Source organism: Cotesia typhae, unplaced genomic scaffold (genome assembly GCF_013202065.1).
Source record: "Cotesia typhae breed Kobodo isofemale line unplaced genomic scaffold, CoteBio_Ctyphae contig_44, whole genome shotgun sequence".
In the NCBI taxonomy this organism is placed as follows: Eukaryota; Metazoa; Arthropoda; class Insecta; order Hymenoptera; family Braconidae; genus Cotesia; species Cotesia typhae.
The window spans coordinates 5,366,720-5,393,629 of record NW_027423753.1 but is presented as its reverse complement, the minus strand read 5'-3'; the positions used below and the strand labels follow the sequence as shown (position 1 = coordinate 5,393,629).

At 30.5% G+C, this 26,910-nt stretch overlaps 2 protein-coding genes across 4 annotated transcripts in view; one reads left to right on the top strand and one right to left on the bottom strand.

Annotated features, from left to right (window-relative positions):
• Positions 1–9,311, bottom strand: part of LOC141528916 (uncharacterized) — a 267,144-nt gene extending 257,833 nt beyond the window's left edge. For all 3 annotated transcript variants that reach the window (XM_074245208.1, XM_074245205.1, XM_074245207.1), the window contains exon 1: positions 9,179–9,311. The gene's annotated coding sequence lies outside the window, so the exon portion shown is untranslated. The remainder of the gene's footprint in view (positions 1–9,178) is intronic.
• The window catches only part of Best2 (bestrophin family protein), a 30,733-nt gene extending 5,143 nt beyond the window's left edge, over positions 1–25,590 (top strand). The window contains exons 2-10 of the mRNA XM_074245200.1: positions 8,769–8,879; positions 9,157–9,328; positions 11,700–11,829; positions 18,923–19,161; positions 21,216–21,344; positions 21,601–21,708; positions 22,515–22,775; positions 22,887–23,148; positions 23,643–25,590. Of these exons, the coding sequence (XP_074101301.1) occupies positions 8,769–8,879; positions 9,157–9,328; positions 11,700–11,829; positions 18,923–19,161; positions 21,216–21,344; positions 21,601–21,708; positions 22,515–22,775; positions 22,887–23,148; positions 23,643–24,718 (2,488 nt within the window). The 3' untranslated portion in view covers positions 24,719–25,590. The remainder of the gene's footprint in view (positions 1–8,768; positions 8,880–9,156; positions 9,329–11,699; positions 11,830–18,922; positions 19,162–21,215; positions 21,345–21,600; positions 21,709–22,514; positions 22,776–22,886; positions 23,149–23,642) is intronic.
• Positions 25,591–26,910: the final 1,320 nt, after the last annotated feature.

Sequence of the window (26,910 nt, the reverse complement as noted above, 5' to 3'; positions counted from 1 at the left end):
TCTGTTATCTTATTCATAGCCAGACTGCAGTTAATCCATTCGAAATTATGTGATCTAATGATGGCGATATCGATTCATTGTCGTAAAAATCATTTCTTATCGCTTTTGGCAACAGAGGTCCTTTTGATTAACGATCATGTTCTATTCAAATATGACAAACGTTGATAGAAAGATTTAGTTTAAAACATCGGAATTCTTAATTGATCAATTAAAAAAATGAACTGAAATATATTAATTTGCATCAAATAAGTGATTATTAGAGTTTTATAGATATTTTCTCTAGGATTTTTACTGCTCATTTTCGGTTTAATGAAGTTTAATAGCTGGGATGTGAGAAAAAATAATTAAAAATAGGCGAATTTTACGATGAATGATGAAATAATTAAACATGGCCCGTGAAAAAATTTTCTGATAGATTCAAATATAGCCTGACATGAAAATTGATCATATATGGTTAAATCAGGACTAATATTGTCATTCATACTCCTACATAATTGTTCGAATAAAGGTAGTGTGGAAAACCTCCTATAGAGAGCGTATGATCGCTGAATTGTCTCAATACAAAAGAGTTGAGCAGGAATAGTCAACACAGCTTTCTAGGACCTCAAAACGTCGAAATCTGATGAAAACTCGATTTTCGCTAAACGGAGTAAAGCCAATAACTTCCCGAATTTAAAAAAATTTTTAATCTTTCTTAGAGGAAAATTAAAAAAAATACCGTGATCTGGATTCGAACCAGAGATCTTCGAATTAACAAATGCTAACAGAAGAGCAGGAAAGTGAGGTGGACCGAAACTCCGCTGTCCATCTTACAGCAACAAAGAAAGTATATTTCTAATGTATTTGATCTCAAACTTGTGATAAATTACAAGAAATTACAACAAGCAAGTAGCAAATCACGACACGAGCAAGTAGCAAATCACAACAAGCAAGTAGCAAATCGCAACAAGCAAGTAGGAAAACGCGACCAGCAGGTAGCAAATTGCAACAAGCACGTAGCAATAACCTAGTAGCAAATCACAATAAGCAAGTAGCAAATCACAACAAGCGAGTGACAAATTGACTACGAATTACCACTTCCGACTCCACTGGGATGCCAATGTCTCGACGCCTTAACCGCTTGGCCATCACGATAATTGAGGAACCGAGTTACTAACTTACTATTTGAGCGTAAACTCACCTTTTTCCGCTATAACGTGTTAATTTTTTAACTTTTCAAAAATTTTTTTTTGCACGTAAGTTTCTGAGGGTCCGATTGTTCGATATATTGCAATTAAAAATTTTTAATTGGAAAAAAAAAAAAATTACGAAGAAAAGTAAAAGCGCTGGGATTCGAACCTCGGTCTTGAAAGTTAAAGTTGGGGAGGAGTGATCTGAAAATTTCAAGTATGTCGGGGCTTAGGAATTTTTATTTAATTTTTACTAATAAATAATTTTTTTCGAACATTTTGTTGATATACATAATTTGTTAAAAATATTTTAATGAGAGAAAAATAATAGAAAGATTGATAATTAAAATTTCAAAGCTTTTTAAAAAAATTGATTACATTTCTTCACGTAAATAATTGAATATTTAAAATTAAAATATTCTATTGCGCGAACTTTTTTTTTTTTAGATGCAATTTATCAGAATAAATCATTATCATAAATTTTGTCAAGATTAAAGAAATTTTTTTAATCGGAACTTACTATTGTAGGTGAAAAACAATGCTTTCTAATGAATGATTTATTAATTGTCAATAAATAAATACGAGGATAAATTTTTAAATAATAACAAATCGCAATAAATGAAAACAAATTCTTCTATATCAGTGTGCGCAGTGAGGTCAGCAATTACCCAAGTAGCCATGTTTATTTCATGTAAATATATGTTTACAAGCGTCTAATCATGTTAGATCGGTTAATTCAAAGCTTCTGAGTAATTACACGTCTGAACAATCTGAGCCCGAAGATAAAGAATCAAATCTAAATCTATTAATTAAACTGTACTGGGATAGTGATCATTAAGGCCCTTGGTCGCAATTAATCGATACCTTTTATGGTTTTTATTAATTACTGATTCTCGAGTTTCGAAGGAGTACTGGAGTAGTGAATAGCAAGTAAGAGGTTGTTTGTCTTGATTATTGAAGACGATCATCAGTCTAATGTATGCAGCATCGAGGACACATTTCGATTGTATCATAAAACAATTATACGTCTACTCTCGTGTCTGGACGTCCTTCGATAAAAAGATATTGCCAAGAATCACAATGTCCTGGATCCTCGAAAGATGATTACAATATTACAATATTGTATGCGTTACGCAGTTGGTTGAGAAGTTTAAACATGCAGTAATATCCATCAGCAAGGTTATCTTCGTAATTGTGTCACTGTCAATTCAAATATCTTAATCAATATGTTTGTCACTCGCCTAAAAATTCTAATCGTTACGTATTGTACCAGGTTGCTAGGTTTCGAGTTCGCTGATAAGTCATCGCGTGTCAACTGTAATTTTGTTCCAATTATTTTCTCTAGTGGAATTTTTTTTAATATGCTTGTAATTAACAGGTAACAGAATTTGTCTACTTCTACTTTGCAGACGATAATCAATTTATAAGTTTAAAGTGTTCCAATAATTTTCGATGGACTCAAAATGGTACCATCCAAAAGAAATAAAATTTTAAACTTTTTGCCAAAAAAATTTAAAATTTTCAAAAACAAGGAAGTTATTGGTTTCACCCCGATTTTCGAAAATCGAGTTTTCATTAGATCTCCATGCTTTGAGGTCCTAGAAAGCCATTTCGACGATTTTCCTGAGGATGTCACTATGTCCGTGTATGTGTGTGTGGCCGTACGCAACCTCTCATAATAACGTTTGAACGGCTCCACCGATTACATCGCATGTGACGCCATTCGGAAGGGCTTGATCAAATTTTGAATACAGTTTGGCCCGATTTGAAACGGTAGATTTTGAGAAATCTCAAAAAAATAAAAAAAAATTTTTTTTGAAATGTGTTTTTTTTAAAATAACTTTCAAACAGCTTCACCAATCGATTCCAAAAATTAATCAGTTCTTAACATCAAAAAACCACGTCGATCGTCATCAGCCCGGTCGAAATTGGTTGATTCGTTCGTGAGTTATCGTTGTCGAAAGAAAACCGAAAAAAGTGTTTTTTCGGAATTACTTTGATATTTCTGGTTCGTTCAATTTAAACTCAAAGATTCGTTTGAAGGCTTAGAAAACTGCGTCGAATGACAACCACGCAAAAATCGGTTCATTTATTCAAAATTTATTACGATTGCAAAATTCAAAAAATAGTGTTTTATTAAACTGCTATCAGACTTTTAAACTCTGAGATCTCAAAATGGCACAAAAAGGTAATAAGTGCAATTTTGAGAGCTTAAAAAATCATAAATGAGCATATATGACCATATAGGAAAATTTTTTTACCGTAGGTAATAGTGAAACTAAACCATTACCTATTGACAAATAAAATTTCAAAAAATTTAATTCGTTTTTTTTTTTTTTTTAAATAAAAATATAATATCAATTTCGCATCTTAAATTTCGTGGTACAAATTTCATATCGAATAATAATATAGCTCCATTACTTTTGAATTACATAATCAATCACAATAATAATTAAGAAATTTCTAGACTCGAGTACAAAGCCCTGGTTCTTATTACGGATAATCCGTTACCATCAACCATTTACCATTTCCGAGATTTTTTATCGGTATGCTAGGCTGTATATAGCTCCGCTTGATACGATATCCAACGAAAAAAGTGAAAGAATAAACGATAAGAAGAAGCACTCTTGGAGTGAAGATCAAACCCACGAGACCTTGACGAGCCTTGACCGATGGACCGTTACTCCACCATTTTGTCAGGCCCAGTTTATATTATTTCCTTTTGCTCGTTTGAATTAAATACTTGAATCTTCAATTACGGCTACTTTATTCCACATGATATGAATTTTATTTCTACTTTAACACCGGCAAGCGCGATAAGCATCTCATTATATAAATATAAGTATAAATATTTAAATTATAACTTGTATCAATGTATATATAGAGTGTGACATAATAAAGTGAAACGATAGCGGAATTATTGAGGACTTGACACTTGATATACGACATAAATTTGAATTTAAACGATGAAAGTTTATTTCTCGGGAATCCCCAAAGTTGCTGGAAGATTACGCATCAGATTGCGGGTTGGGCATACTTTTATATAAAAATTAAGAACAAGAGGGTGCACGCAATACTTGAACACTATGTCCGTTACCTACCACAAGTTTAAGTGCTCTTATTTCCTCGTTTCACTGGAGGTTGTTTGAAGGACGCCTGGTCATGTCTTTTTCCCTTTATATTATTTCATTTATTAGTTTAAGTTGTTACATTAGTTGCATGTACTTGTCAAATAAATGTTTCATTTAATAACTTCTTACTACCATGCATCGCTAAACGTCTTACTCAAAGTCTTAAGTCTTATCAGCAATAACTCTTGATAATTAATGTAGAATATAGATTTTTAGTTATATTAATTAAAAGAAATTACAGCACGAGACAATATTTTTTTAAAAGTATAATAATAGATTTATTGATAAGGGAAAATAACATACAACTGCTCACTAGCCTGGGTGGTATTAGACTAACTTACAAAACTATCCTTTAAAACTACTTGGGCCTCTTGGTCCCTTCTCACCCCCATCTCTAAACAGTATACTTACATACTTCATACACCCTTACTCATTCTCTCACTCGCACTCAAGCTACAATATATTTAAACATCTTACAGAGTAACTATATTTTGACATCTGGCGACAGCATGTTAGAAATACTAGTTACTCATCTAATCCTTAAATTTACAACCACTTATCCTTGAAACTAAAATAAAAATACTTAAACACCGAATACTTTTACTAAAGTAGAAGCATAGAAAATATTTACAACAAAATATTTTTCCTGCTCCTACATTAATTTGCCGTCCAATTAATTCAATGAGCCAGTTAGGCAAGATTTTATCGCGGGAAGTGAATATTTGGAATTTATAATTGTGAGAACTCGAAGCGATTAATTGTTAATATTGTTATTAATTATTATCTGAAGATGATCCAAGGTTAATTTTAATTTGCTTTACGACTGTGTTATGTATTGAAGAGTGACAGTAAATGCGTGATGCTTGATACTTTAAGTAAGAGTTTTCCGTAAAGTCAGAATTATAATATTGTTTTATGCATATAAACACTAGTTGTTAAAGCTGAACGGTGAGTCACTTTTATGAAATATTTAACATTCTGAAGCGATATCAATAACTTTGTTTCTTTGTATGTCTTTTTTTGTTTATTTTTGTTCATAAATTACGCGTGGAAATTTTTTTTAATGAGAAATTTTAATTTAATTACTTTCAATGAAGTTTAAGCATAATTATTTTTAATTTATAAAAATTCACAAAAGATTCACTAATTAAAATTCGGAACAATTTATCACTAGCATAAATTTTGGGCAGATAAGAAGAATTAGTTATAAACAAATTCGCAATTAGTTAAAAAGAAATGATTATGATAAAAATTATACGAAATCTAGTATAATAATTTTGAATCATGATTAATTTAAAAATAACAATTATGACTAAGAAAATTTTTGCCAGAATGATTTGTTCGTTAAGTTTCAATTATCTAAATCTAGGAAAAAAGTTGGATTAATTTTTTCTATTCTTTATTTTAAAAAATAAAATATGAGACAAAAATGAAAAGCCCTAAACTATTAAGAATTGTCGATTTCAATGGAGATTTCAATGCTTTATAATATCCATTTTAGTGATCTGAAGAAATTTTTTACTTAAATTAAACTTAATTATTATTATCACTCTTGTTATTGAAAAATTATCCAGTAAATTATGTTTAGCTTATAAATATATTTTCTAAAAAAAATAAAACAACTATCTTTAGTACGACGGACATTCTAAATGACAAGGCTGAGCCAATGCATCTAAATAGCGGAATTTATTTTTATTATTGTGCGTTAAAATCAATAAATGTCTAATGTAAAAATGTTCAAAAATTTTTTCTGTAAACCTCAAAAATTTATAGCCAAAAATACATTATTAAAAATTAATCTTTTATTACAAAATAAAATTTAAATACCACTATAGTTTATAAACACCCTATCGTAAAAAACTTCTATCAAAATGTCATTTAACTCGAACCGACATTGCTTCATCCTAATGATTTATTACCGAGCCAATAAAAATAAATTATTAATTCGCTCCTATTGTACGAATTTTTGCAATGTTCAAAAACTTGGACTAAAAATTATAACAGATCAGCAGAAAAGTTGCAGAATAACAATAATGTAGCCATAATTTTCCATCGTTTAAATCAAAGCGATAAAGTATTATAGTGCGGGGTTTATATTAACGCTTGTTTAGACTCATTATCGTCGTCAGGCATTCGTTAATTTCCGCGGCCGTCTCTTTGTGTTATATCTTACACTCGGATCCTTATATCGCTGACAATAATTGATAAATTACCGTCATTATTCTAAATATAACAAGTTTTCCTTCCATTCCATTTATATTATTGTTTATTGTTTTTTTTTTTTTTTTTCTCAAAACCACTTTGTTTAATCAGCAGATTTATCTACGAGAAAATTTATTCACATGCGGGTGGCATAATATATTTATAAGGTAGTAATGTAGTAAGCCGTACCAGTAAAAGTGCCACTAGTTATTTCTTATTTCGATATTCAAACGAGTATCGTTAAACTGTATCGAAGGTCATTGAGCTGATAGAACGCGCGTGGCTATATTGCTATACTTTATACGTGGTGCAAGTGAACGCTGCAATCTGTAATGCCCTGGTAATTTATATCTGCAGCAATATTCTATATCTTACAATTACAGTCGAACATAAAACATTAATATTTTTTTTAATACCGTAAAATCACAATCAATTTAAAATAGTTACATGAGTGGAAATGCGTAAAAATAGTCAAACATTATCTATAAGTACACCTTCCTACTTGACCTACTAACATGAAATTAAAAAGTATAAAACGTTATCTAAGGATTCAATATATACCCACGATTAAGCGATTACATTCATTATTTTTTTATTTTGTTTTTTACTAATGTAATTACCATTTTATCTCAAGGTTCTTTCAGAAGATAAGTTTTCGTTTATGATTGAAATATGTTATTCTAAATAGACTATTATTATTTTATTATTGTTGTTATACATTTAAATTATTACTTTCAGTCTATTAATTTTATTATTATGCGGTCGCTCTTGTTTTACGCTTATTAAGCTGTATGTGTCATAACAATTATGATAATCATTATTGTGAATATGATTAAAAAAAAAAAAAATCGAATGTCTAAAATGACGAATTGACACTAAAGTGACACTAAAGTGGTTTACTTTCACTGACTTAATATTTTGATTTAATTATGCACTCATTTATAAAAATTTATAAAAATTTTTAGACTAAGAAATGAATTTTTAATTGATTAGTTTAATTTTTCTTCATTTAAAAATTAATAAGTTTGTTATTTAAAAAAAAATTGATAGAAAACTGATTATCAATTCTTTAAAATTGTGCTAAATTTGATTGTAATTCTGTAAATTAAATATAAAATAATTTTTTAATGATTGACTAATTAAATATTTCGTGATAAAAATTTACGTCAAAATTTTTATAGAGTAAAAAAATGATGACTTTTACGAAGATTATTAAGTCGAAATAAAGTCATAAATGAAGTGTTTTGACTCCATAAATTAAATTATCATTATAAAAACAACTTGAACATAATTTTCTTTGTCTGAAAACACAGATTGATCATTAAACAATTTACATTAAATTTGGTCAGGTACACTTGAGTTCGATGTAAAAAAAAAAAATAAAAATAAACTTGACCTTGGTAAAATCAAAAGAAAAATTTCGGATGAATATAAAAAAAAAAGTTTTTACTGACCTTTAAAACCGAAAAGTATTCTCAGTGAGCTCAAGTCTAATATAAATTTATAATATCGAGTGTTTATAATTTAAATATATGGTGATTGAATTTAATAAAATCTTAATATTATTGCAGCAGACGCATACAAATATTACAAATAAAGACTAATATAAGTCAATATACCATTTCCGTGGTGTTGAAAAAATTATTTAATCAGGTAGAATTGTTTTGTTACGATGATCAAAAATTTATATGAAATCAATTAAATTAAAAATAACTAGCTAATATTTTTTAAATTACACTAAATTTTTTCTATTAATCACATACTGAATGAAGAATCTATTGATAATGATTAGAATAAAATGTTTTATGAAATAAATCATTAGGGTTTCAAGACTGATAAACATACATAATACACCGGACATCCGGTAGCCGTTTAAATTCCTGTGATGTTTTGTTCATCTCCTAGTGACGTAATAATTTAATAAAACTTTTACTCAAAACTATTATTTTAAATAAATAGTTTATCATTTATTACAACTATGACTCGGCCATTTTTCCCCACGTGTCCGTGATAATGAATATTATACGCATGTGACATTAAAGTGGTCGACCTCTGAGCAAACTTGTAACATTGACAGCTTCTTACACATTTTTTATCCAAACCGCCCGAAGGAGTTCTTTATCAAATTACCATAAATCAGTTCCGGTCCACGTGAAAGCTTAAATTTATTTACCGAAGACACTTATATAAGTAATAAATAAAAGTGGGTAATAATAATCTTAGGTGAATAAATAATAATCACGACGAAAATATATATTTGTTTCAGATGGCGAGGGTCTGTGTACAAGTTGATATGGCGAGAATTATTGGTTTACCTCTTTCTCTACTACCTGATAAATTTGACCTACCGATATGTACTAAACGAGGAACAACAAAGGTACGTTATTTTGTTTATTTAAACCGATAATTAAACTAGACCTTGAACTGAGTCCTTTAAAATCATCAGGACGAATTTTAAAAATAAATAAAAGATTAATTACATCGCCCACCATTCACAACTTTAGTATTCTCGGTACTGTATGAAATCGCCTTGATCCACTTAAAGCATCCATGCTACCAATAATAACGTCCTCAAAAAACAGTCCTCGGGAATTTTTATCAGATTTGTCATCAGCAATTATTGTTAATAATTATTACGTTTAATTATTTAATAGGATATTCGAAAAGGTACGTTACTATTTCGGCAACTCGAGCGAATCAATCCCTATGTCCTTTGTCCTGGGATTCTACGTGAGTCTCGTTGTCAAACGATGGTGGGACCAATACAAACTTCTTCCTTGGCCGGACAACCTGGCTCTCTTTATCAGTGCCGCCATTCCTGGAAACGTAAGTTATCTATTATTATTTTTACTTACAATTATACTCCTTAAATTTTTAAAAAATCAGATTTAAAATAAACGTCATCTTGTCGAGTAAAATCAAAAATATTATTTCTATCATCTTTAGAGTTGTGGTTTTAGATGCTATGTCTATTATGGTTTATTTTTTTCATTTTAATGTGTATTTTGTCAAGGAATAAAAGTAATAGTTTGAGAGTGACAAGTTATTGCACATTTGTTGTCATTAGTTTGATGAGTTACCATGACACCTTTTAGTGTCGTTAGCGTTAATGAGTAGGTGATAGACAGTATCTTGGATCACGGCACTCCCTTTGACCGATGCAAGTCTAGAATTGACGTTACAAAAAAAAAATTGTAATAAATTGGGAGATTACTTTTTTGGCTGTATATCAAATAGAATAATACAATATGAATAATAAAAGGTCGAGAGATGCTTTGCGAGGGTTCTGAGAACCGCAGGAGGCTGAGAATTGAAAATAAAGGATGTAACCTTTTGTAAAGATTCGGGACTTAAATCTTTGGCGAGGTTTTAACTCCTTTTAAGATGCTAACTAAACCCTCCAAGAGATGATGGTATGAAAATAAGAATAAAAATAAGGATAAAATATAAATATACATATATAAAAAAAGAAAGACATTGAACAGGAACGTACGAACCATATTAATGATAGAGAATGGTCTCAAGTGGAATTATTGGCTAGCGGCCGGGTATTTTAGCAGTACACATGCCGCGACTTTCCTGCTGATGGCGAAAGGGAAAGGAGAATTATAGGATTAGGAGTCCGTGCTACGCCAGCACACCGCCGCGGGTAGGGAAGGGAAGACGAAACGGGTGAAACCGTTTTTGTACCGGCTACGGCCGTGTGAATTTAAGTTGCAAGTAAAAGCAAATAGCTATTAATCGCAAAGCTTGTGTGCATGTTATTTTATTCATCTTTATTTATTCATACTACTGTATTTTAAATTATTTGGAAACGTACTAGATTTCCTGATAAATTGTTATTCTAAGGACGCACGTGCTTGTTAAGATTCCGAGGGTATGTATATGCTTTATGTGCGATTGCAAAATGGTACCCGGTGTAATCAATCTAGTTTTTTTTTTTTTTTTAAACACCTGATTTACTTGATATTTTACGCTTTTATGGTAATCAGTAATCACTCAGTGATTTTGAGAAATTATAAATGGTTCGTTTTTTAAAATATTCAATCGAGGTAGAGCATCAATTATTGACACTTAGATACACTGCTATAATTTTTTCAACATTTTTAAAATTAAAATTATTAAATTTTTTTTCGACGTTGTTATAATTAGTCTTTTGATCATAAAATTCATGTTCTTAATAGTAATTTCTCAAATTTAATAATTAATTTTGATTGATAAATTCAATTACTTGGATAAGCCAATTGTTGACAGCCTGATAAAACCAATTGAGCTAATTACTTTTAAATTAAAAACCGATTCATTTATCGTCAATATTTAATTTTCTTGATTGTTTATAATTTTTTTTTATTCATAGAAAGTAATTTAATGTAAATAGACGAAAAATATAATTAAATATGAGCTTGTTAAAAGAGTGCTCATCTAAGCAAATTAGTTAAGAAATTTAATGCTCACGAGCTGTTTCAATAGACTCGAATAGACTTGATGCTTTTTATTAATAAATTTTTCATATTTTTTACGACTATCAAGTTTTTTTAATTCTTTGAATTACAAAGATTATATAAGAAAGTATGCGACTGTTATGAATCTTGTAAGTAATAATATAAATATTACACTACAATATAGTATCAATAATTGGTGCTTCTACTTTATGAATCTCGAACATTAATAAAATTTTTTTCTTAACATAATGTTCCTGATATCACAAGAAATTATTTTTATTATATGATAATAGTGACGCAAAATTTTTAATATCTGTAAACAATATTTGTTAATATGATCAATTTTTGACTTAAATTAATGACTTAAAAATTGATTCGTCAGTCAGTAAATTTGTATTGTTTATAATTTTTCTTGTCTACTTTTTTTTTTATAATTATCTATTATTATTAATATTTTAGGTGATTAAATAAATTTTTAAAAGTAGAGTATCAATAATTTATGCCTTAAAATTAAACATTTGTTTCATTTAAAACTTTGTTGTATTTAAAATTCTTTAAACTTAACAAGTTGAATTACCTAAAATTAATCATCTACATGATCGAAAAATGACATACAAAATTTTTTTTGAGAAATATCTTATTCTCCTATCGAAAAAAGGAAAGAATAGTATCTCGAGATACTAAGAATAGTAGTATCTTAAGAGAAAATAATTAATTTAATTAAGAGAAATAACTTCGACATATTTATGTTACAGGACGAGAGAGGACGATTAATGAGGCGTAACATCGTACGATACGCAGTCCTTGCTTACGTTATCACACTCCAAAGAATCTCATTGAGAGTCAAAAGGCGTTTTCCTACTCTCCAACACATCGTAGACGTAGGTAAGAAAAATTCAGACAAAAATTCAATAAATAATAAATTAATCAAGACATTAATCATAATAATTGAATTGGTAATTGGAAATTGAAAATAAAATACAATACGAGGAGAATTTATCAGTTTCCACGTACTGCTAATATAAATAGCGGATACTTGACTAAAGAAGATGAAGAAGAAATAGAAATTGAAGAGACAAGGAAAATAAGAAGATATTGTCGTGCCAGGCACGAACGATCGTTGATTTTTCTTCTCGTTAACGCCGTAATTTCTGAATGTATTGTGTCGCGGGTATGTTTGTATGTATTTATTCGGTGCCGTGGAACAAGAGGAGCAGCTCAACCGATCCAGACGAAGATCAAGACGATCAGCGATCAACGATGGAAAATAAGACTCAATGCTTGACAAGAAATTACCTCGGGAATCCTCGGAGACTGGCATATACCGAGCACCTTTCAAGGAACATGAGACATGCATCTTCCATGAGTACATTCCTCCGGTGTATACCAAACCGCAAGTGAATCCATAGAAAACCATATTAAACTTCATCCGTCCAATTCGATCCTCGGTCTTTGATAAAATATGAGACTTTGCTGACAGTACGGCTATTCCTGTCCTCGATGCTCACTATGTCGATACTATAACATCTATACTAGGCTATTTCTGTAACATAATTGATGATCAATCATTTTATTACACTAATTACACCTCGTTTAGATAAATAAAAAAAATGTTCATCTCAGTGAAATAAAAATATCAGTCGCATTAGTTTAAACTTAGAATTCTAGCCAAAATATTAAAGATGCAAAAAAAAATTATAAGAAACTTTTTTTTTTTAGGAAATTAAATTTTCTACAAAAAAGATTTTTGCCATTTTTGCTATAACTCTTATCCTTCAGTCTGTAATTCAAATTGTAAAGGTATAAAGTTTTTGGAGCAAATAAACAATATTTTTGTCAAAAATTTAAATATGAAATTCTGGCGAAGATACGTAAAAATAATAAGAAACTTTTTTGTAGAAAATTAAATTCTCTACAAAAAAGCTCTTCATCAATTTTCATGTATCTCTAATCTTTTAGCCAAAATTCTAAATTGTAGTTAGAACAACTAAGTTTTTTGCTGTAAGACTTGAACGGTCATTATTACATTACGGAATTAGTACAAGTGTGACACACCACGTAAATCAATGATTAATACATCTAAGAATTGAACACAGTAACGGTAGCTAATCCGTTTAATTTTATATAATTACATCAAGAGGGTCAAGTTCAATTAAAAGAAAAAAGAAAATAAACGATTGGCGATCCTTAGGAATGAAACGAGGCCTCGCCTGATTCATACTTAAATATTTATATACCATCCGATTACTAGTAAGGAAAAGCACGTGTCGTTACACCAATTGCAATAAATCATAATCTCCCGCCATTCCAGTATTTATATTTTTTAGTTCGGTGACAGGTTGTGACGGGTTACGCCAAGGAAAAGCTTTTACTCGTATGCAAATAGACTGTTATATTGAGTAGCATGATAATGATAATTAATGAACTTCTGAGTAAATTGCGCTAACATCGAGGAGTGGTATTGATTGAGATCGCGATTGATCACGTGATGACGTCAAACACCGAGTAATTCTCGTTATAAACAGCTCTCTTCCTTTTCCTCATTTATTTTGTCGTTTTAGAGAAAATAATACTTAGATCTATTTCTGGATACTGTAATTTAATAAAACTATATTATTAACTATAAATATATACTCGTGATGTTTATAAATATTATACAAGTTTCGCCTCACTCGATTGATGGCAGAGACCAATAGAGAATGATTTATTTCCATTTAATATGATTTGTTGGTATTTAGCAACTTGTTCGTTAGAAAGTATTTTTTCGCATAAAAAAAAATTATGAATTAATAATACTTTGAACAAATCATTAATTATTTTTAATATATTCTTCTAGTGATTCTATAATTTCGTTTTTATTTATCATAAAAAGACAAAAAAATGTTTTTCCTGTCATATATTTATTTAACGCTCAAAATTTTCTTTATGATAATTTGATTAAAAAAAAAGTTCCAAATATTTTCGATACTTTTTAATTCTTTTACCGTCTTAAAAAAACAAAAAAAAAATTTAATTTCCCGAAAAAAATTTTAACAAACTCCTAATAATAAACGTGGTTTAAATTTCCAAATAAATTTTTTTATCGGTGTAATATTTATTAGACGTGAAGATTTATTCAAAACACGGAGTACTTTACACCACGTAGCATCTGTAATATTTCAAGGATTACTTTTTGCGTTAAAGCATCTGAAATGGCATTTTGATGGAATGCTCTAAGTTTTTTAGTCTTTCATCGAGTGATCACGCAGCTCTCGGCTCATACACAACTCAAGATTGAAGACTGAAGACCAGAATCTCAAGTCATTGATAATTATACACTAAAGCAGATACCTACTGGAGATTTTACCGTTTTCTTGGTTTTCTTATACATTACTAGTCGTAATTCTTGAAGGGCGATCGAGGATTTTCTCGTCGGCGCCAGAGTACCAGCGATCATCATAATCATCACTGTAATCTACAGTTTTATCGTTAGACTGTCGTTCGTTTTTACTCAAGTTATCTCCGGGTTATTTTTTACAAGTTGGAGACGAGAGTAGAGACTATTTACAAGACCGCAGGAGGATAAAAAGGTTAAAATAAATATTATAAAATCACTGACCATCCGACATAGACTTTTTGTATATTGAGACTACACTACACTATCCTGCGGTATGTTCTCCGTTAATTATACGGCATCATCACCTACAGGTACAGGTACAAGTACAGGTACATGTACCTCTTTACATGCTTTAAATATATAGACATACTTGTTGTTGTATCATATATTAAATTTCTTCTCTCCATTCCATGCAATTCAGTATAACAGACAACATACTGATATGTTGGTAGTTTAAAGTCTAAATGCTCTACTCTTTGTATTAGTGTAGTTATAGTTATACTAGCAATCGATAATTTACTCGATGGCGCCAGACTATCCCGCTCTTCTAGTTCCTTTTTACCTTAAGGAAATACATTAATACCATACTTATCTCCACTGCGAGTTCTATTCTAGGAACACTAATTACCGTTGTTAAACTGTTTGTTCACGGTCCATTTGACACGTTCATTTTCATTTTTTAACTGCACTACCATGAACAATATAATTATTTTATTTGAGTTATAGTATTTGTTATACGTTTCTTTAGCACACTTAATTATTATTATAAGAGAATAATTATCCGCTTAATTTATTTCAATGTTTTAAGATATCAAATTGTTACTCAGGAATTTACTGTCACGTTTCTATTTGGTAATGAATACATTTTATAATATATCTACTGGGTTTACAGTAAAATCAATACCAAATTTTGATTTTCAAAGTAAAAAAGTTTGGAAAATTTCTATTAAAGAATATAAGAAATAAACAGCATTTGGACCTTTGTGATAGTTTGATTTTTATGACATCTACTAAGAAATTTAATAATAAATATCAAAATTTAGAGCTTAGAAATTTACATCATAAAGATATAAAATTTAGAAAAATTCGATATATTTTCACGTTCAAAAGTTGCTTGGAAAAAAATGATTGAAAATATGAATTTTTTAATTATAAGTTGCCGTTATTTCTAAATTAACTGTGACTTTAATCATTCTCTGGACAACATATTTGGACCTCTTGTAAATTTTCCATAGATTTAAGATAAAATATTCTTGAAGTATCATAATAGTAAACATAAAAATAAAAAATTGATTTCTGTAAAATATCATCCATTTTCTACAAATGTAACAAGACTACGGAATTTTTCCGTGTAAGAGCATTAACAGTCTTTCCAGAAGTGATTAGGTTTTATATGAGCTCATAATCATCAGCGGCAATCGTAACTATGATTAACTAGGAACCGATAAACCAAGCTAGGTAAAGAATGGCGACTATCATTACGAATCTCTTGATCTTTAATGTTAATGTTCAATCTATCCTCTTTCGCTGGTACACTTTTCAGGGCTATACAGTGTTTATAATATAATATATGAAGTTATGTCTACTGGAACTATCAGGAACGGCACGCGCATCAGTAAGATCTCATACTGAGTATTCAGTATTGGCGCCCACCTCTAGCACTATATTTAGCACAAATTGTCGACAGCGAGTTTCACCGTGATTATTTAAACTTCTATCCGAGGATATAGCAAGCGTGAACAAGAAAGTAATTGCGTACGTTTTACAGGTAACATGAAAGATGAATCGGGAGTGGCTTTGGCACTGAGATTTTCATCTCGAGGTTTTTTCTATGGGAATGAAATAAAACTAATCCACTGGAGAAATGATTATGGTGGTGATGATGATGATGATGATGATGATGATGATGATGATGATGATACCAAGTGAGAGCGCGTTAAATTGCCCATGATCTTACGGCCTTGAAGAAGGTCGGCAAGGCGTTGGCATTACTCGAGGACACTTTTAAACATTACAGTTTTATCGTTCTTCAATAAATCTATTTTTTAATTAAATCCTTCTGCTGGGATTTTTCCTCCGACGTCTTGAGGTCATACTGCAGATAAACGACCCATAAAATGTGGCCTTTAAATCATCACGAGGCATTAATTTTTAAACATTGATACAGCACTGAATTTATGTTCTGGTTTTCATTGTACCATGGATTCATAAGTTGAGAAGCGTCAAGAATTTTAGCCTTGGAGATTTTGCAAACACAAAATTATTGAAGCAGCTCATTGGAGATGCCACGCGCGAAGGATCGTTGAAGACAAAACCAGAAAGCTGCATGCCTAAGTTGTGATTTGTGTTACATATGTTTCCAAGTTAAAGTGAATAATATCAGTAGTTCGTTGGCCTGATCACAGATCCATTACTCGCGATTTATCTGTTGGAACACGTCGACAAAACTAATAAAATTACTCAAGCAAATGGTAGTATGTTATCCAATAATTGTTATTTAGTAATTGTATATTGTGATATATGGTGTGGTGTTGTTTTACTAGTCTGACTAGCTTTCAATTTCCCTGGTGACAAGCTTTTAATTTTCTCCTTGGCAGAGTTCAGGAAAAATAAAACAAGCTATTGACAAGCAAAGCGCATCGGGAATGCGCGAATCGAATTGATTCATTGTTCGACGGACTTCTAATTACGCGGTGATATTTCCTAATCACAGTCATCGTCAGTTTTCTCTGGCGCCAATTCCTCAGTGTTTTTACTTTTTATTAAACACATTCATTTATGATTGGCTTAAGTACTCTTGATACTCTTGATTTTTACTGAAACTTGTTGTGGATTTTAAGAAATAAAGTTAAAACTGAAACAATCTTGATAAAAAATTTTAATTTAAATTTTTTAAATGAAAGAAATGCAATTCTGTATTAAAATTTATAATGAATGATGAACAATTGAAATTATTCTTTGATTGATCAATTGATTCTTTAGTTCATGAATTTTTTGCATCCTTCTTTGGAATATATTTAATAATACAAATAATAAACATTTTCTTGGAACTTTTACGTTAACTTTTTTAACGAAACAAAGGAACAATTGAAAATACTGTGATGAAAAGTGAATTTTTAAAAACAAAATTCACAGCAGGTGAGAGTACTAGGAAATAAATGAATCTATTACCCGTTCGCGGTGATTAAACGTAAATTAATGCACAATAAAATTAGCATACATTTGAAGCTTAAATTCGCGTTGTATGTGCAGAGACTGGTTTCGTCTGAGACGACAAAAAGAACAAAGAATAAACAAAATGAAATTAAGAAATAAAAGAAAAGGAGTCGAGATAAAGAAAGATACAAAGAAAGAGCTGAGCTTAAGCTTATTTTTTACTTTCACGACGACCTTGCACACCCGACAAGGACCACCGGGTTCCTTGACCTCTTCTTATCCTCTTACATTCGATTCAATTCTGTTCAGTACTTCCCTACTTACACTGTATAATGCACTTAATAACGCTCCTTAGTCAAGAATATAAACCGTTTTATTGGTCGACTGGCATCATAATAATGAGGATGATGCTGGTACCCCGGTGAACGCGAAAATGGGCACATGAAAATTAGCGTCTGCGATTTCTGCTTAAAATGTAAAACAGAAAGAGATGTAAATGATCATACACATACACATACTTGTGCCTATACATTTATATACGTACAGATGTTGAACGAAGAATGAGAATTGAGTGTAGAGGAAACGTTGACCTGTCGTTAAGTAAATCCAAGAATAACGGATCCATGAATGCATCAATGATCAGTATCGTTTACGGAAATCGTTAACTTTTGTTGTTTTTTTCGATAAACTTTTATCGGGTAATAAACAAACCTAAAAATACAACTAACTCTTTATACTTATTTACTATAAATCTGTATTAATTTTATATTCAAGAGATCGAACTTACACTTTTAACGAAGATTTTTCGCTCTGAGAAAAAGGATTCACTAAATTTTACCTTATCGAGGTTTGACCATACGAGAAACAGCTTGAAAAATTTTCTTATGATTCAGAAAATTTCATGAAGTTAAAAGTTACTCTTTACAGCAAATTAATTGCTCAAGTAACTTGAAAGATGAAGATATTGGCAATTATAATCATTGAGCAAAAAAAGAAAAATATTTGACATATAATCGAAGGTTCTGGGCTCGAATCCGGCTCAGGTTATTTGAGTTTTTTTTTATTTTCTTGAAATTCTAGAAAAGAAATTTTTTGTTCGAGAATTTGTTAAAATGAACCATTTAAATTTATTCATTTTTTCATCAATTCAATCAATTTTTCACACAAAGAAAAACATTTTCAGTAATCATCAAGAATATATGTTCTTGTGTCAAAAAAATTTTCTTAACAAAAGTATTTTTTTCTCTCAGTGTATGAATTTTGTAAATATCCTTAGTAAAAAAAAAAAAAAATAATTAAAAATTATTTGAATTGAGTACTATAGAGATATACGCTTTGCATGGATTGATGTAATTTTAAATTATTTTTCTTAACAAAAGTAATGTCTTTTCTCATTTCTTTTTTTTATATTTTATTAACCAATAAACTCTGCTGTATTGTTTTCAGGTCTAATGATGGAGTCAGAGAAGAAAATATTCGAAATGATGAATAAAAAAGCAGCGATGTCGAAGTACTGGATGCCCTTGGTCTGGGCAACCAACATAATAAATCGAGCGAGAAAAGAGGCTTTAATAACGAGTGATCACGTTGTTCAGACGCTTCTGGTGGAACTGAGTGACATCAGGAAACGTCTTGGTGCTCTCATTGGTTATGACACTGTCTGCGTTCCTCTGGTTTACACTCAGGTGAGTTACCTATGCACTTGTAACGTATTAACTTGCTATGTACAAGATGCAACAGAATCTCATTTTGTCTCGTCTTGCATCTATAAAATCAAGGCTCTATTCCTATTCCTTTTTTCTTCACATACTCGTTGGAAGAACATTAAGATATTTTTTGCGTTGAGGAAGAGTCATTTCGTTGCGTTATTCATAAATAATTGGCGCTTCTTCAATTGTTGATTAAAATTATTTTTCGTGCATAAGTAATTACTAATTACATTACACATTATTGATATTTTTTCGCATTAAACATTTATCGTTATTTAAAAGTGGCAATATATCATCAAGTTTATGAAAAAAATATGCAGTTTGTATTCGGCGCTATCCGTCTTGTTTGAATATTAATAAAATAAATTAAAATAATTATCAGAGGATCGCCTATTTTGAATAAATGGCTGTATTGCGACTTATTTTTTAGACGCCAGATCATCTACCTGCTGTAATTAAATGAGACGTACCAACACTAACAGATTGCAGTACCACGTATTATAATACTAGGTATTGTAAGCAAACTTAAGACTTGAGACTTGTCATTTGCTTGCGTGGTGACACGTACTTCCGTTGATCAGACAACCAACAGCAGACATTTCGATAATTATTTAAACAATAAACTTATTAACCTCTTCAAGGTTTTTCCGTACTGTTTGTCTTCAGTTGATGAGTAAAAAAATTGCGAATCGTTGTCAGTAGATTATTAAATATCTGGTATGTGTTAATCATTATTATCATTTGATGATTCCCCGAAAAAGTAATGAATCTGCAATTACGAGATAAGATGAGAAGAAGATGTAAAAGAGAGAGGTATGCGCGTGTATTGTGCAACGGAAATTGTTAAATTGTTCATCAGCTAACCAACTTAATGCAATACCCGGGTCGTGGCATTATTTTCAGAGGCGCCGAAGAGACGGCGTATAATTCGAGCGCTGCTGGTACGTGACCAACTAAACACGTGTATCTTTTAATGTTACACAGCTTCTGTTGTCATTGTTGTTTGTTAGTTGTTGTTTAGCTATTTCTACAACTTATTTTACCTGATATGTAAAGTAATAATAGTTGGATTTATCTTTTCGCTAGTCAAAGTCCAATTATTGTTTTTATGGACTATACGCAATTTTCATAGTAAAAAAGTAAAGATTTAATGAATTTTAATTTTTATTGAGTTTAATAATTTTATTTTCTTGTCAATGAAAATTTTTACCGAAAATTGTATAATTAAAATCAAATGTTTAGATATAATTTAATCGAAGATTTTTTTAATTCAGTCGAAATTTGTCTGCATTGAAACAAATTTAGACTAAATTTAAAACAAAATGCTCCATCAAATTTCAAATTTGTTGAATGCTAACTTGAAATCTCAATAGACTATTTTCATATTTTGATAGACAATTTTTTTAATAAGATGAGGTCAAATCTGTCAATAAACGTAAAAATCTATGACAAATAAAATATAATCGAGATCGAAGCATTAAATTGACATCGCTTGGTAAACAAAAAAAGTAAAATGCATTGTCCGTAAAATGTATATAAAAAACACTTGTCTGTTGGTGCAAACAGCCAGCATTGACGTAGTTGAAATATAATATTCTTATACCAAAACTAAATATTTCACCATCGCGCATGTGTGTAAATAATTTTTATAATAAACGAGTTAACTAACGTAAGGAGAAAGTTTATGTTTAAAATAAATAAATAAATAATAAAATAAATAAATTTTAAAATACTGTGCACGTGGGTGCATGGACTCGGAGGAATCGTGACCGGTTATATCCTTCTATTGTTCGGCAAAGGCAAATCGAGTTTACACGCGGCTGAAATCGAAGAAAAAGAGGAAATATTATTTTTATTGGAATTAAATAGTATACGACCGATCCCGGAAGTTAATGAAATCGAAACTTGTATCCTTAATCCTTGAGCTAACATTTCATTCGCAAATAACCAATGTACATACACAGATACATAATATATTGTATATAATGTATATGTTTGCAAATATCTCAACATGTTTGTTTATTTTACAGGTAGTAACATTGTCCTTGTACGCGTACTTTTTCTCCGCGCTACTGGGCCGTCAGTTTGTCGTTCATTCTGTGGGAGCTGGAAAGTACGAGGAACCGGACATGTATTTCCCCGTCTTCACGACACTCCAGGTAATGTTTTTATTTATCAATAAATATTATTAAATATTCAAGCTAAATAGTTGAAATTCATGAACAAGAAATTGAAATGTCAAACATGAAAGGTCACGTTGATTGTTTGATACAATAATGTAATAAATGCGCGCGAGAATAATTGCATAATTGACTTGAAACTTGCAACTGTAGAGTTTATGAAATAGTTCAACGATTTGTACCATTGAATTAATTATCACCTGGAATGTCGCTTATCTTTTATTAATGCCCACAGTTTTGCTTCTACGTGGGATGGCTTAAGGTCGCCGAGGTGCTCATCAATCCGTTTGGAGAGGACGATGATGATATTGAACTTAACTGGCTCATTGACCGTCATATTAAGGTATTTATTGTTCCTACCTATCATCGATACTTTGTTAACTGTAACTATAGTGTTATTACCTTTGTTGGTTCTTATTTACTTACAGCATATTTCATAATTTATAATATACAAGAGAAAAATAAATTTATTACCGTGTTGAGTGAAATCTCATGGAATAGACTTAATAAAACTCTGCTTCTTGTTTACTGTTTTCTCAAGTCTGTAATAGAGAAATAAACAACATTAATTATTAGCTCACAAGGTATTGATTTTTCTATAAAATAATTCAATGGTTTTATTACTCAGTTTGAAATTTGAAATTTAAATTAGATAATATTAATATAAATAGATAAAAATATATAAAATTTTAAACCTTTGGACGATATTGTTAGCAAGAAATTATTGTAAAAAAAATTTTTGATGAATTATTTTTTTGTGATTTTTTAAATTTAGAGGTCAAAACTTATTATTATCCAAATTTAAGATTTAATTATTACTTCCGTACCTATGAGATAATTTTTGTTTTATAATTAATACTATCAACGAAAAAAAATTAATTTATAAAAAAAATTTATCAATATTTACATTATAAAATTTGTTAAAAAAAATTAAGTAGTCTTTAAAAATAATTAAAATTAATTGGTGTCTAGTGACTAAATTAAAATTGTAAATTATCAAAAGTTCATGTAATGTCACTTTTTTTATTTACTGTCGGTCTACGATAATTACATAACGATTAATCATAATTTATGGATGCTATAATACCGATTTAATTATAAAAATTCAATTAAAGACTGAATCATGCTAATAAAAAGTAATTATTTCAGGCTAGCTATATGATTGTCGATGAAATGCATGAAGAGCATCCAGAGCTCCTGAAAGATCAGTACTGGGACGAGGTAGTGCCAAAAGATTTGCCATACACCGTCGCAAGTGAACAATACCGTCGTGAAGAGCCAAAAGGCTCGGCAGAGCACTACAAAATAAAAGAGAGCGATGCCTTGTACGCAAATGTTATGCTGGGATCGCAGATGCACAGTGTAAACCAGCACAGAAAAGTTCATCAGGATGACGTGTATGCTGATTATGTAAGTTCTGGCAATTATGATAAATACTGATGAATAAAGATGATGTATTATTTTATTTATTATGTTCGATAATGACAATAAATATGAATACTTATGCATATTTATGTGTAGGAGAGTGTCGATACGCCTTTGGTCGAAAGGAGGAAAAATTGGCTCCAACGTCAAATCAATCGCATGGGCTCTGTTAGAAGTTCCTCTACTACTTACAGCAGCAATGGAGGCTTCTTTACACGCAATCGACACAATAGTGTCTACAGCAGCCCAGAAAATGGAGTTTTACCTCAAATTCACTCTAATTCTAATAACAAGCCCTCGTTTTATGATAGAATGGTTGGAAGAAAGAGCATGAGAAGCCAGCGAATGAGTCGGCAAGGTATTATAGTTATTTATTGTAACTTTAATCAGGATTGCAAATAATATATTGATGAATGCAAAATTTTAGAAAAATTTAAAGATTAATTAATGTGCTTTAAAAAAAAAATTTTCTTAAGAAATTTAATTAGTACATTCTTTTTAAAATTGAAAATTGCAATGATATTACTTTGAAATTTGCAGTAAATAAATTTTGTAATTTTTCATACATTAGTAATAAAATTATTTCAATTGTAAATAACTGTGAAAAATATTATTAAAGTTTTCTTTATTTAATTTAGACTGTTTTTGTTTTTAATTTATAAATGAAGTGATTTAATTTATCCGATTTTTGTATTATGCAATCGAAATAATTTAATTGAAATAAAAATGAATTAATTTAAAAATGAACAATTTGCAATTCTGATTATAAATGTAATAATACTTAATATTTAAATAATTCTATCACATAAAGTGTGATTTGATAACAATTCTAACAAACTAAATAAATTTCAGGAACAATGACAAAACTAAATTCAGTCCCAGTATCTTTGAAAAATCGACCAAGAATCCCAACACCGGATGTGACAAAGGAAGTTGTAGATCGCGAACAACGACTAGCTTTATCTGCTAATAACACAGCGAACATCGGAGCAGGAGTAGTAGGAGTAATTCCCGCGAATGGAACATATTCATCAGATGTCCCAACAGTGGTTCACGTTGTTCTATCCCCAATCGCAGAGACAGAAAACAATCAAGCGTCAGGAAAAGGCGGAACTGCTGCTCTAGCCCAAGCAGTTTTGTCTCCAACGCTAACTTCTGCTGGAATAGTAACTCCAGTGACTCTGACACCAGTCACGATGAGCCAGTTGACCCAGTTGGGGATAGTGACAACCGCATCTTCGCCAATGCCGCGAATCAACAACGTCCAGACGCTCAGTAATAATTCTCTCGACGATAGAACAACCTTGACAGAAGTAATCAATAGCGAGGATGAAGGGTCCACGACAGGGAGCAGCATAAATTCTCAGAGCACAGCGACCACCGTCGAGCAGCAAAACGACAAAGATGATGAACTAGACGAGGAAAACGATCGCTCGACCCCGATGATTGGCGAGCGTCAAAGTCCCTCTGGTGGGAGCCACGGAAGCACTCCGACTTCTGACTCCTACAACGAACGCTCGGCCATACTGATGAGCCCGGACAAACTCAGCGGGTACATTGTCAACCCGGTATCGGAGATTCAGCAGAAACAGAGTAATTTGGACGCTCGAGGCAGACGATCTACTTCTCTGCCTTGTCCTCCAGCCAGTATGCTACGTGATGATCGCAGTAATTCGTTACCTCACTCGCCTGCGATCCCTGCCGTAAATAAACACGTTAATCCGGTGATAGGTGGATTGAATTCCCTCAACTTGGACGGTAGGCAGAGAACGGGGAGTGTTGGCAGAGATCTCACGAGGTCTAGAATTCACGAGCCTCATCGACGCATCAGCACACCTGCTAGTACCAATTCTAATATATTAGCTGCTAATAGTAATGTTACAAGACAAAATTTGCCTGATGAAAATCGCGGTGAAGTATATGTTTGATTTACTTTAATTAACATACTTAGAATAAGTGAAGGTGACATTTTAGGTTTTGAATTTGAGTCAGTGTCTGTTCGGTTAATGTAAATATTATTTATCGATTTTGTTTTAGTGATTTTAACGCAGTGTCATGATATTTTTATTGTGATACGGCCGAAGATAATTGAACTATATTTTATTGATAAATTGTATATATATACATATATATACTATTATTATTATTATTAATATTTTAATGTTTTATTAGATAACTTAGGCCTGACCTGGTGATTAAGGTCTCGATGCCATAATTATTTATTCGAGATCTTCGGATAACCGAAATAAGTCCAGAATTTTTTACCACGAGCCATATTTTAATTGTTATTAAATAAGACGATTTTATGTTTAGATATATGGAATGAGAAATAACTGACAGTATTTGTTGTTTAAGTTAACAAAATTGGCTGGTGCTCGTATATGTAATTATACTTAAATTTATAACCTGTTATTATTATTACTTACTTATTATTTTTAATATTATTAATCTACTTGTGATAGATTAATTGATGAATCAATAGCTCAACTGTTGAAGCAATTTATATGTAGTCTAAGTATGTTTTTGTTTATTATTAAGATATTATTAGTGTTTCATAAACTTGTTAATTCATCAACTTATCGGTTGTGTGCAATCAATATATAATATTAATTATTTAATTAAATATTTTATCCAAGATAACATATCCCACGATAAATTGCCCGAAATACATGAACGCAGTCAATCGTGATTACTATTAATATTACTATTGTAATTTTATATAAGTAAATTTTATTATAATATACCAGTATTTATATTTAAGATCACAGTAGTAAATAAATTATATTTAATTAAAATTTAATTAATTATGTAAAAAAGAAAATTTTAATGGGCTTAGACGATTTAAAAAAATAAAATTTATGAAAAAAAAAAAAAAAAATGTTTACCTTTATTTTGGCCTTCTCTTTCATTTTGGAAATTTATATCCAGCTTCTGTAAATTTAAATAAATTAATCGTTTTTAATCCATTAAATATGTTTATTATATTATGAAAAATTATCTTTCTAATTATTTAGTTAGTTGTCGCTAGAATTCTCTCTGAAGCAGCCTGACCTGCATGCGCCTGCCACATACCTACTGATGAAAATTCCACTCAGCAAACGACTAATAGCACAACTGAGATTATCGAATAAATTCAACTGCTTTTTAATTTCAAATAACCATATGACACGATTTGATCTGAATACTACCTATCAATTATGCAACCTAAAAGATCCGGACACTATTGAATACCTTATGACAACTTGTCCATACTTTATAAGCTTCAGGATCTAGTATCTACAAAATATATTACCTAGCAGTGAGCAAATTCCAGTCACACTTTCTTCATCAGACTTGAAAACTATATACGCAATCATAAACTTTTTAACTAAGTCACTACGTCTAAGAGAATGGGCTCTACGCCTTTAACTATTTAAACCAGTGATAACTAGAATATAATTTATAACCTCGGGTGAAGAAAAGAAAGAAAAAAAAAAGGGCTTTCAACTATAAAAATTTTTATGAAGAACAGATTAATCTATTATATGTATTATATACATGTATTATATACATATTAATGTATTATATACATATCGCGTTATAGATTCCATAAGGGCGTATAATAAAAATTCTATTATTTTTTTTTAAGTCCAAACAAAATTTTTAGTTTAAAGAAAAAATTTTTTTTGCATTTCTTCACGTTTTATACAAAAATGCGTTGATTCCCGAAAAAAAAATTTTTTTATACACCCTTATGGCTTCCGGCACCCACCTCGGATGCCATAAGGGCGTATAAAAAAAATTTTTTTTTGGGAACCGACGTATTTTTTCATGAAATGTGCAGAAATGCAAAAAAAAATTTTTTTCTAAATAAAAATTTTTTTTGGACTTAATAAAAAAGTAGGATTTTTATAATACGTGCTTATGGCATCCGAAGTGGGTCCCGGGAGCCATAAGAGCGTATAAAAATTTTTTTTAGCATTTCTGCACGTTTCGGACAAAACTACTTCGATTCCTGGAAAAAAATATTTTATACGCCTTTATGGCTTTTCACCAGGACCTTTTGTCGGTATACGCCCTTATGACATCTGGAACGCGATATGCATTTTTATATTTATTTTTCTACATGAAAATTTATTTT